The sequence below is a fragment of the Meriones unguiculatus genome, chromosome 2 (genome assembly GCF_030254825.1).
Source record: "Meriones unguiculatus strain TT.TT164.6M chromosome 2, Bangor_MerUng_6.1, whole genome shotgun sequence".
Taxonomy (NCBI): domain Eukaryota; kingdom Metazoa; phylum Chordata; class Mammalia; order Rodentia; family Muridae; genus Meriones; species Meriones unguiculatus.
The window spans coordinates 35,691,848-35,704,069 of record NC_083350.1 but is presented as its reverse complement, the minus strand read 5'-3'; the positions used below and the strand labels follow the sequence as shown (position 1 = coordinate 35,704,069).

Sequence of the window (12,222 nt, the reverse complement as noted above, 5' to 3'; positions counted from 1 at the left end):
AACTTGTAGAGACGAAGATAAAAATTTTCAGTGATTTAAATTCATGTGTCAATAATTCGTATACAGTTTCTGCAGAATAAATCTAGCCTCGGAAGTCTTCCTAGTGGCCATTGTTAGTGTGTGTTTCCATGGACGACAAGAATGTTATGATGGTATTGGAGCAAAACAACCATAAAGTGAATTTGTTGCTGCTCTTAAAGACTTGAAAGGGGAAAACCTTGCCTGTTATTAATAACCTTTTTGTATGCTATGTATTCATCCAGCTTAGGAGAAGTAAATGGGTTTCTGACTTTTGTTTGTTTCATTTCTGCTCATCCAAATATGTGACATAGCAACATTTTTGAGCATTTTCATGAAAGCCACCAGTTCATTTTTCATAAGCAGGTTTTTCTCTTGGCAGTCAAGCCTAGCAGGCACAGACTTCACCCCAAGCCTGCAAAACAGCCAAGGGTTAAATGAGGGAAAAGACAACATGCCCAAATGTTGACACTCCTTCTTCAGTTTCTAGACCTTTCTGCGGAAAGAAGTATTTTCATGAAACACAGGCAGAATTCATTTACAAAGAGTGTTCTTAACGGCTCCTGTCAGAACAAAACAGCTGGGAAACATATGGTACCCATTTCCCTGTATCACTTGGGGAAAAAAAAAAAGTTCACATGTAAATAAAGCCAACATAAAAGAGTGGCCTTTTGAACCTGTGACCTTATATAATACATAAATATATCAGTAAAGCACACTCGTTGTATTGACCCATTAAGTCATGGGGCTTTAAACGTTTTTAAGACATTCAAAGATTCATAGTTTTTAGAAGCTCCAAAGAAATCAAGGTAATTAATTGATAAAATATCAGCAGATGCCATGCGAAACAATAAGCAGGTGTCTCAGAATGTCTGTGAATAGGTTTTCCCACAATCGTTACAGATTTTGGGAAAGTTAGTGAGTAAAATCAAATTCCTATTTACATCTTATAGGCTCCATGCATTTTTCCCTATTGCTTTATGTGAATCAGGCACTGTGTGTTCTTAAGGCAGAGAAAATGGCTCGGCAGAAATTTCTGGCAAATTGTAACTTTTCGTGGCATTGTATTTTTAAAAAGGAAAGAACATATAAGTGACAGGGAATTTTTACATTTACAGGGAACTGATTGGAATTATTGGCTTTTGCCTTTACAGATTGGCACTTCCCAAATGACATTAAAGAATCTAGCTTTTTCCTTTGGGTTTTTTTTTTTAACAGAAGTTATTTCTCCCGTGCAAATCCCTCAGAAGGGTTCACTTTATGCATGTTAAAAGACTGAATGAGTTGTGCAAAGTGAGATTCAAGTTCACATTCTTGAATCTGTTAATTGTCTGCCCGGGGGCCAAGCTTTGTGTACGGCTCTGAACTCCAGCCATCTATGGTTCAGACATCTAGATGCCTTCCTTCCCTTCCGGGTATCTCTTGCTATATGTTGCTTGTGAGAAAGAAACCAGCCCTCCTCCCATAGCTGTTAGTGTTCTCTTCTCTGGTTCTAAAATCCAAGAGCCAGAAAAGCCTCAGGGGTGAACGATTTAGTACAGGCCTTCTGAACCCCATGCCGAGTGGTTGTCCATTTTGGAGATCAGAACTCACGATTTTATGGCAGACAGGCTCAGCATACTCGCTCATCTCTTTGCTTTATTCTGTACCTTCTCTGGATGCTTTTAGGACACATCCCAGCAGGAACGATGACTAGCAGCATCCATTTAGGTAAGGTTCTGTAAGAATCAGTCATTGCCAGAGGCTACTGGAAAAGTTACAACAAGAGCACCTGCTGCCTCAGGCTCTCTCATTCTTTGGCTGTGTCCAACAGCACAGACATGCAGCTAGACTGACTCCGGGATTAAGCCCTTCCTGCCTGCACTAGTTTCAGGGAATAGAGAGTATTTGGAAGGAAGCCTTACCTGTCTGGTGGAGGATGATAGAAACTAAGGCAGAAGAATAGAAACCTGTAAGGTAGTCACAAGGGTTCTGGGTCCCTTCTAGTGGAGGAGTGTCTTGGAGGGGGCACAGCCCTGCTGCGGCTAAGAGCACCGAAGCTTCATGCTGATGTGTGCTTGCAGGCAGCTTGTGGGTTTTGTCTTTTATCCCCAAATGTGTCTGGCTACCTCATTATCCATCTCAACCAGAGAGTAAGGCTGAATGGAGGCCAGCGTGCAATCTTTATTTTACTGTACAGAAATGGGAAAAATCTAAGAAACAATTTTGAGTACTAGTCTGCCTTCCCTATCAGCCCTCTATGACTTCTCCTTGCTCCATCTTGCTCTTACCTTTCCCAAAATGGGGAGGGCAGTGTTACTCTAAAGAATATGTTCTGCTGTCCAGTGGAAATGCATTGTGGCTGGGGAGCGCCATGAGGTCGCCCTGCAGGATGCTTGACTAGGATGCTTATTACAGGATGGTTAGACCTGGCCATGGCCTGTCTCCTTGGACAGATGAATACTTGACCGCTTTATTCTTTTCTTCTCTGTCTCTAACATCTAATAGAAAACGATCAGGTACGTAGGAGGACACAATTTGAGTCTGTAGAAAATAAGCAATGTTGTTTTTTTTTTTTCTCACATGGGTGTTTTAAACATCAGAGATGTGTGTACAGGCAAGAAGATGCTTGTGCATGTGGATGTGTGTATACACACACACACACACACACATACACACACACACATGTCACGTGTTCACTAGCTTAGTTTAGAAGCCCATTCCTGTTTTGTTTTGCTTTCTTTTCTTTCTTCTTTCTTTCTTTTTCTTTCTTTCTTTTTTTCTTTCTTTCTTTCTTTCTTTCTTTCTTTCTTTCTTTCTTTCTTTCCTTCCTTCCTTCCTTCCTTCTTTCGTAAACAGCTCTAGAGATGCCCAGTAACAACATTTCTGTCAAAGTTTATTTCTTTATATTTTCTGTTTTTATCACCATTGATACTTTAATTAATTTTGAGTCAATTTGTCATAACTTCCCTATCATTCTCTGCCTTGCAGTGGTAAGCGTGAAGCTTTAGCTTTATGGTTGTATGTCCTCTTGTGATTATCTCCTTACATAGGGGCCCGCTGTGAGCATGACCTCAGTGGGTCATGTCTACCTATGTGGACAAACTGTGTTCCAATTCCAATTTAACAGTATCCTGTGTTATATTTTTTTTAAACAGTTTCTAGCTCTAGCTGGAATTGTGGTGTCTCAACTCTCATTACAAACCCACAAAAGCCCACTGGAATCGCTGATGTATACAGTAAGTTCCGCCCAGTGAAGCGTGTTTCTCCACTGAAACATCAGCCAGAGACTCTGGAGAACAATGAAAATGACGACCAAAAGAGCAATACAGTGGAATACCAGAAAGGGGGGGAGTCTGACCAGGGCCCCCAGCCTGAGGAGCTTGGCCCAGAAGATGGAGTCGGGGGGTTGCCAGGTAAGGGCTCAGAGGCTCGCCAAGAACTGGGTGAACTGGAGCATTATGACCTCGATATGGATGAGATTCTGGACGTGCCTTATATTAAATCTAGCCAACAGCTGCCCCCCCTCACCAAGGTGACTTCAGAAAAAAGGATTTTGGGCTTATGCACAACCATCAATGGCCTTTCTGCCAAAACCTGCCCTGTTGGAAGCACTGAGAACTCCACAGCCAACATGACTCCATTTTGTGTTCTTTCTCCCGTGAAAAGCCCTCACTTAAGGAAAGCATCTACTGTCCTCCGGGACCAGCACAAGCTCTCTACAGAAGAGTCGGAGAACTCACCTGCCCTGGGTAAATGTGGACCTACATATGAATCAGAAAACCACAGTAAAGACTTCTTAAACAAGGTTTTTAGTGATCCCCATAGTAGGAAAATTGAGAAGACGGGGCCAGACTGCAAGCTCAGGGCCTTCCACCTGCAGCCCTCAGCAGCCGGAGCCAAACCAGAGGAGCAGGTGAACGGCATGAACTGGACCAATGCCCACGGCACAGAAGAAAAGACCGAGTATCTGAAGAAAGTAAGAAGCATACTGAACATTGTGAAAGAAGGACAGATATCGCTCTTGGTGAGTATTGTCCGTTTGTCTGTCCAATCTACAGACTCCATCCAATCTACAGGATGAAGGGCTTGTTTTGCACGTTTTTGTAAAGTTCTTTTTATTAGTTCACTGAGAACTTCCTAGAGTGCGTTCTTGTTCCTATTTGGCCCCTTCATTTTGTTTCTTGCTAAATCTTTACCTGTTGCTTTAGTTGAGAGATGTAAAAACAAAGCATTAAAGATCAGGAGGTTAGTACAGGGGACACAAGTATCTGCAGAAGAGTGTTAAGATGCTTAATCTAAAAGGAAGACAAAACAAAGGGCCCAGCACTGTTTTCCAGTTGAGTCGTAATGCCTGTTTTTTACCCGCGTTGCTTCTCAAATGATTCCCAGGTCTCCCTCTGTTTCTCTGAGGACGTCAGGTTTTAGCTGACGGCAGACCTGCCAGGCCTGTGAACAGAGACTTCTCTGTCTCACCCTGATCATTATTCAGGAGAGTTGGACCAGGAGCTTGGAAAGCATTTGCAGATACAGCTTCCCCTGGAGGTTGATTGTTCTCTGACCCATGCGGGGCGGGGGGTGGGCGAGTTGCTTGGTTCCAGCGCTGCATGTCTAGGGAACATGAAGAATTGTCTCCAAAGACTCCAGACAGAGTAACTCAGCCTCAGAAGCGTCTATTGAGAAAGCTCGGCTGAAATAGCGTCCCATCTGTTGCACTGTTCCTTTCTAGCTTCCAGGCACTGATCAAATAGTAGTGAGGCTGGGCTCATACTACTCTGATAATTAAAGTCTCATTCAGAAAAAATCATTGCACCACGGCATTGCAATTCCCCATAATGCTAAGCGTGCACGGATAAACTATAATGTGCTTGGCCTGCTATGGAAAACAGGACAACATGTCTGAATGATTTTACCAATTAAAGCTGTAACTTTTTTTCTCTTGAAAATACCTTTTCCATTTTCTCTGGTGTTTCCTCTGATTCTTTGTGGTTCATTTCCTTTGTCCTGTATATTTAGAAGTCCCAAATGCCAACACCACTCAGTTTACCCAAAATATTCTATGAAATGTTTCATACTTAGAAGACTGAACTAGAGACAGGAAAAATAAAAAAGCCAAAGGACCAAGTTGCTGCAGATACCCCAGTTCCCCCAGGACTCACCGGTGTGTCTAGAGGTAACTGGTGAACACTCTAGGAACCATAGCCATTAGACCCATGTAGAAGGAGCCAGCCTGGCACATCAGACACTCAAAACAAGTACTTCATTCATCCAGAAAATCTGTAACAGTCAATAAGGCATCGCCCCATCCCTTGGGGACTTAGCAGGGTGGTGGCAAAGACAGAGGATCAGTTGCTGACCATCAATTTCACCTCAGGTACCTAAAAAAACAATAACTAGAAACCTTCTCAGCTCTTTGGTCGTGCCTCTGTAACCCTCTCTCACACAACCATCTGTCCCTTGAGAATGTATATTTTAAAGCAGTGGTTCTCAGCCTTCCTAATACAGTTCCTTTAATACAGTTCCTCATGTGGTGGTGAGCTCCAACCATAAATTTACTTTTGTTGCTACTTTATAGCTACTTCTATGAATCATAATGTAAATATTTTTGGAGATAGCGGTCTGCCAGAGGGGACATGACCCACAGGTTGAGAATCATTGTTCTAAAGCCTATTGTGAGCAAGATAAGTAGCAAAGGACTCCGACTAACTAGGCCGTTGCAAGACCACCAGAGCCCCCAGGAACTGTTCCTTCATGTCTGTGCCCAGAGGAGACCCTCCATAGTATATTGTTCTGACTGAAGCCCTCCCCACTCTTTCCCCCTCTCTCTCCAGCCACACCTAGCTGCAGACAATCTGGACAAAATTCACGATGAGAACGGAAACAATCTGCTACATGTGGCTGCGTCGAGGGGACATGCGGAATGTCTGCAGCACCTCACGTCTCTGATGGGCGAAGACTGTCTCAATGAACGGAACACAGAGCAGCTGACTCCAGCCGGCCTGGCCATCAAGGTGAACACTTGGGGCTCGGCTGTCCCAGGCTTTGCCTTTGGATATGATCTCCTCTTTTGAAAGATTGCTTGTGACCTGAGCTATTGGAAGGCGGGGGGAGAGTGGTGTATTAAACAGCAAAATGAATGTGTTATATGTAGGGTGTTTATCATTATGGTCACTTAACGCTTGGAGATTTTGATGGCATTCTGGCTTTTATCCAGTAAGGATAAATCTCCAAATCAGCCCAAAGAGAGAAGATGAACCCCTGCAGGGCTGAGAATTTTTTTTAGCTATTCATAGTGATTGCGATTTGGATTCTTACCCACACCTGGATCTCTCAGAGACTGTGTCAGTTTTTCCTAACGTGGGAATAAGAAGCAAGGAGAATTAGATCAAGGTTTGCTGTCAAGGGAGGCTAGCACTTGGGAGCTTCAATAATGTGGGCTTTTAATGCACCAAATCTGAGTTTAAATGTCATCAACATCAAAACTGTTTACAGCATCACTGAGGATTTTGTCTTTAGCTCTCTGAGATAGCACAACATGCTTTCTGTCAAAGCATATACAAATTAATTCCAAAGTGGATTTAAAACCTGGACACAAGAAAACAAGGACTTTTGTAATGCTCTGGTGAGAGTATCTGAAATACAGTACATCGTACACGAGAAGAATAGCTAGTAAACTAAAATGACTGTCAGAATCTTTGGCGGGTAAATGTAGAATTCAGTCATACTTGTTAAGACGCCAGAAGTGAGGTTCAGAGAAATAAAATACACCTTGTACTTCGAAAAACAGACTGCTTTACATGATAGCTTGATATTCTAAAAGCCAAACATCGTTTTTATAAATGGAATTGCGTAGGTATTGAATAGGGGGAGGGTCTGTCTAAAGGAAGCTACTTGTGAATTTACTAAAGAACACACTACATTAACAAAAAATAAGCTTCTATCCTACCTCCAATATAACTTATATGGAAAGCTGAGTTTTTTAAACTTTAATGCGTTTACTAGTTCATAAAGTTTTTTAAAAGATTTATTTATTTAGTTAGTTAGTTAGTTAGTTAGTTAGTCAGTTAGCTAGCCTGTTATACAGTATTCTGCCTGCATGCGTGCCTTCAGGTCAGAAGAGGGCACCAGATCTCATTATAGACAGTTGTGAGCCACCATGTGGTTGCTGGGAATTGAACTCAGAACTTTTGAAAGAATAGCCAGTGCTCTTAACCTCTGAGCCATCTCTCTACCCCACCCCACTCCAGTAAAGTTTTAGATGTTAAAGATGTTGTTTTATTTTGTTTTGCTCTGTGGTAAAGTATGACTTCAAATTTGTATAGGAAACACTTGTTATAAAGAAATCAGTGATTTCTTTTGCTGCAAATGATGACATGTCAAATCAGAACTAAGTTTACTGCAACCAAAGTGAGAAAAGAGAAACTGAATTTGAGGAAAATAACCCATCTCAATAGAGTTCAATGTGTACTGAAGCCAATGGGTACTGTGTTATTACGTGCTGGAGGTAAATTTTGAATAAGGCATAGTACCCATTTCTGGAGAGCTGATAAACCTGGCGAATAAGGCAGGAACCGTGGTTATCAGTGATCACAGTGTTGGAAGATAAAAGCAGAATCTCTTCCTGTGACATGATGCAGTGAGATGACATGGGTACAGTGTGGTCCTCCGTGGCTGTAAGTCAGTGACAAACACCCTTTTAATGCCAATGAATGCTGATACCTGCCATATTTATAGAAGGCTTTAGGCTTTATGGAACATATTTCTCATTAGTTTTCCTAACTAATGGCAGGTGACAGAATATTTCCTTATTATGTAAATGTATCTTTTCTTAATTTATATGCCCTACTGCTTGTTTTGATAGATTAAAACTTTTGGAGCATGAAGCATAAGAAATGTGATTGCCATTAAGCCAAGCCTCCGTGTGAACAGCTTCTGTGCTGCACGTGAGATGCTGATTTATCCCTAAATTTATTCCTAAACTTTAGCCATCACAGCATAGCGATCACTAAGAGGTCTGAAACAGCAATTTTAAAACAGTTTTAATTTGAATGAAACACACACACACACACACACACACACACACACACATCCAAAACCTGCAAGGCTAAAAAGCTCTTTCAGGTTTAAGGAACAGTTTAAGGAAGTGTTCTTGAACTCCATCACTCTATTTGTAATAACAAAAAAGCAGTAAGTGCAGGCATTTCTGGCCAGTGCCTCTCCTTTCACAAATGTGAGCTGATACCTGCAGTTGATTCGGTGTGCTCTGGTCAACTGGGGAAACTGAGTCTCCTAGGAAGCCACCAGTCTTCTGGTTTGGGGCCTTGTTTTGAACACATAGAGCAACTGATAGTGTTTTACCCCATTAGACGGTTCTAAGAGGGGGCTGAAGAGATAGCTCAGTGGTTATGGACACTTGCTGCTCTTGCAGAAGAACATAATTCAGTTCCCATCAGCCACTTGGTAGCTCATAACTCACTGTAACCCCAGCTCTAGGAGCTCTATCTCTACCTTCTGGGTGAATATGCACATATAAGCACCTATACACAAAAAAAGCAAACCTTTGAAAATAAAATAAAACAGCACTGAGAGCCCTGCTGCCTGTCATTAAAGACAAACGTACTTGGTGCAAGTGGCCCACGTTTCTTTCATAGTGTGCCCCCGCAGATAAGAAGCATCCGGAGACAAGATAAAATCAAAAGATCATCAAAGAAAGGGGCCTTACAGTCATAGCAGCGCTTATGAACACTGCTTCCTCCCTCTCAGACTCTGCAAACAGAGCACAGTTATGTCCATTACAGACTGTGCTGAGTGTTTTCCAGGGACCGCAGGGCTGGCTGCTTTGGGAGTTTGTGCCCTTTGGAAATGGCTAAGCAAAGTCATTGGGAAGAAAGAATTCTAAAAGGTCTGGTTTCCAATGAAGTCTGTGTTCTAAAATGGGATTAGCAGAGGAATTATTTTAGGACCTGAACAAACACAGAATAAAATAAATCTAACTACTTTTTCATTTCTTTAACTTCTCCTTCGGTCTTTCTGATTAAGCCCAAAGGCAAAGTGTTGGTTGGTCTGGTGATAATAAGACATCACACACACACACACACACACACACACACATACACACACACACACACCTTACAGATATTCTTTTTTTAACATTCAAATAACTCCAAGCCCAGATGTGGGGAAGCAAAAGTATCCTAATGTTTCTTATTGGCTTGTATTCTTGTTACTTGCAGTTAAAGCAAGTTATTTTGGTTTCAGACCCAGAGAAGAGACATGATATTTTCTTCTATTCTTTGGATACCATTTTTATTTGTTTAAATGCTGCTCATTTGATTTACCAGATCTGAAAGTCATCTAAAAGATCTATCTCTGACAACACTCAAATGCACCCACTTGTCAAGTGCACAGACAACTTTTCCTAGGCTACAGCATATATTGGGTTATGTAATAAATTCAATAAACTGTGAAGGATTGAAACACAAGCTTACATACTTCACCCATAATAAAATGCAGTTAGAAGCTATCAACAGAAGGAAATGCGGGATATTTGCAAGCATGTGAAATTAACCCACCCTAACAACATCCAGTAGACAAAAAGAAGTCAAAGAAACTGAGAATGACTGCAGGTGAATGAGAATGAAAATACAGCACATTGCTGCCTTCACGGGAGGCATCAAGAGCTGTGTATACAAAGAGGTTCATAAAGGAGGCAGGGTGGGGAGAAAAGTTTCAGATAGACACTGGAGGAACTGGAGAAGTAAGACAAACTTAATCCAAAGCAAGCATAAGAAAGGAAGTAACAGGACTTAGAGCAGAGATAAGTGAAGCTGAGAACATAACAATGGTAAAGAAAATCGACAAAGCTAAATTTGGTTTTATGAAGAGGTAAGAAAATGTCTTTAATTTAGTTAGACTGACCAGAAAGAGGGGAAAAGGAGCGGAGGTATCTCTGTCCACTAAAACCAAAAGCATGGTCTCACATTTCTGTGTCTGTGTAAATAGTAATTTATACAAACTGTCTTGCTCCTTGTATGATCAAGATGGCTCCCATTTCTTTCTTCATTCGGAAAGAATGAACTGAATGTTTAATGTGACAACAGCCTGGGTACAGTTACTGGAGCCTGGAGAAAGAATGGTCACAAGAGCCTGAGACAGTGCCGAGCTGAAAGACACCTGGCTGACTTTGACCAGTGGAGGGAGTGAGCTAGCCAATGGCACCCTCACAGCTCAAGAGCCAAGAACAGAAGGAATCTCAAACTCACTCTGTCTTTCTGGTCTCCTGCTGCCAACATGCACTCCCCAAACCCAGTCAGAGGCCAGGATGTCAGACAGACACCCCAAACAGACTAGCCCTCAGGGCAGCAAGGAGCACATTACCTGGTCATACCAATAAAGGCACGTGTCACTTAATGAAGAAGACACATTCTGAGATGCGTTTTTCCATGATTTTGTCCTTGTGCAAACACTACAGTGACTATTTACATGAACGTGGCATAGGTCCGCACTGTGGCATTAATGCAGTTAGGAGATGGTGAGCATGACACTCGTGTGGGTATTGCTGGCATGGCACAGCATCCTGTTTTACAGTAAACTCTTCGTCACAAGCAGGACCACAGGCTAAAAGAATGAAAAGCGGCTTAGTATAGTAGTAAACAGACAGTCCAGTAGCGCAGCTGTTTGTTGTCAAGTGTAATTACGATTTTTCTGGGACCTTCATACTTTGCACAGTCATGCATCATGTCCCTGGACCTCTTAGGACAAAATAACATGTGTCTTTGGGAGTGTGTGAAAGTGTGTACGTGTGTGTGTGTGCATGCATGTGTGTGAAAGTCAGGGAGTGAGAGAGTCAGTGTGCGTGTGAGAGTGTGTGAGAGAGTCACTGTGTGTGTGAGAGAGAGTGTGAGAGAGAGAGTCACTGTGTGAGAGACAGTGTGAGTGGGTAAGAGTCAGTGTGTGTGAAAGGGTGTAGTGTCTGTGAGTGTATGAGTGTGTGCGTATGAGAGAGAAACCATCCCAATATGCATGAACTTCATTTTAACTATTTTCATGCCTTGTTTATTTTCTGAAACTCCCAGAGCGATAACAGTAAAAACTCAGTGATGACTGTAGTTGAGGGAGAATTTTAAATCCAAAAGCATGAAGGTCATGTAACATTGTAAAACAAAAGTCCTTATAAAACCCAGCTGATTTTTCTTTCTGTCTCCTCTCACTGCTCTGCCTTCCTATATCAGACCTAGGGATAACTTTTAGTTTCCTTAAAAAAACATACAACTAACTCATAGCTGTTTCTGACTTTGGTAGCATTATTTTGTCACTTACAAATACCAAATAATTCTTTTATAAGAGCATTGTCACCTTTCAAACTTTTGATTGTTCTGCTAATTAAAATATTTATCCTGCTTACTTAATAGGAATTGTTATTTCAAATACAAATATGTTAATTTTTCATGAAAAAAATGATGGTGCTTTATTTGAAAAAATAGTTGCGCTATCTTATAAACTATAAGTGAATGGAGCTGGTGAAAAAGCTCCTGATAATAAACTGATAATACTGATAATAAACTCAAATAATGTAGATTTTTCTACATTAGAAAAATCTAGGTATTATTAGTTGATATACACAGATCTCAGTCTTATATCACCCCTACCTCACATTGAGGGTGGTGGTTGTAAGTTATCTTTTTATAATGCTGAAACCGAAAAGTGCCAGTCTTGAGCTTCAGAGTGTTGGCTGCTTTTCCAGAACCAGGGTTTGATTTCCAACACCCACCGGACAGCTAACGGCTGTCTGCAACTGTAACTCCAGCTCCAGGGGAATCAATGCCCTCTTCTGGCCTCCTGAAGCAACAGGCATGGGTGTAGTTCACAGATATACATGCAGGCAAAACACTCATATGCATAAAAATAAATAAATCCCTAAGTTTATTTTATCCGTAAAATAAATTTTAGATGACAGGTGCTGGTTGCTGGTAATACTATGCGCTGCCCTGGAATGAAACAACTGGACTGTTCTCCAGCTGTTTGTGATAATATGAAGTAACTTACTACTTTGGAAACCAGTTTGACAGCTTTTCATAAGGTCAAATATACATTACCACAACCTTAGAAATCCTAATTCCAGGGCGGGGCACGGTGATGCAGGCCTTTAAGCCCAGCATGTGGAAGGTAGGCGGATCTCTGTGAGTTTGAGACCACCGTGGTGTGGTTTACATAGTGAGATGCAGG

The 12,222-nt window shown here is 41.6% G+C and overlaps 1 protein-coding gene across 6 annotated transcripts in view; it reads left to right on the top strand.

Annotated features, from left to right (window-relative positions):
• The window catches only part of Sncaip (synuclein alpha interacting protein), a 139,277-nt gene that overhangs the window by 97,009 nt on the left and 30,046 nt on the right, over positions 1–12,222 (top strand). For all 6 annotated transcript variants that reach the window (XM_060377271.1, XM_060377275.1, XM_060377274.1 and 3 more), the window contains 2 exons: positions 3,156–4,024; positions 5,829–6,008. In XM_060377271.1, the coding sequence (XP_060233254.1) occupies positions 3,156–4,024; positions 5,829–6,008 (1,049 nt within the window). The remainder of the gene's footprint in view (positions 1–3,155; positions 4,025–5,828; positions 6,009–12,222) is intronic.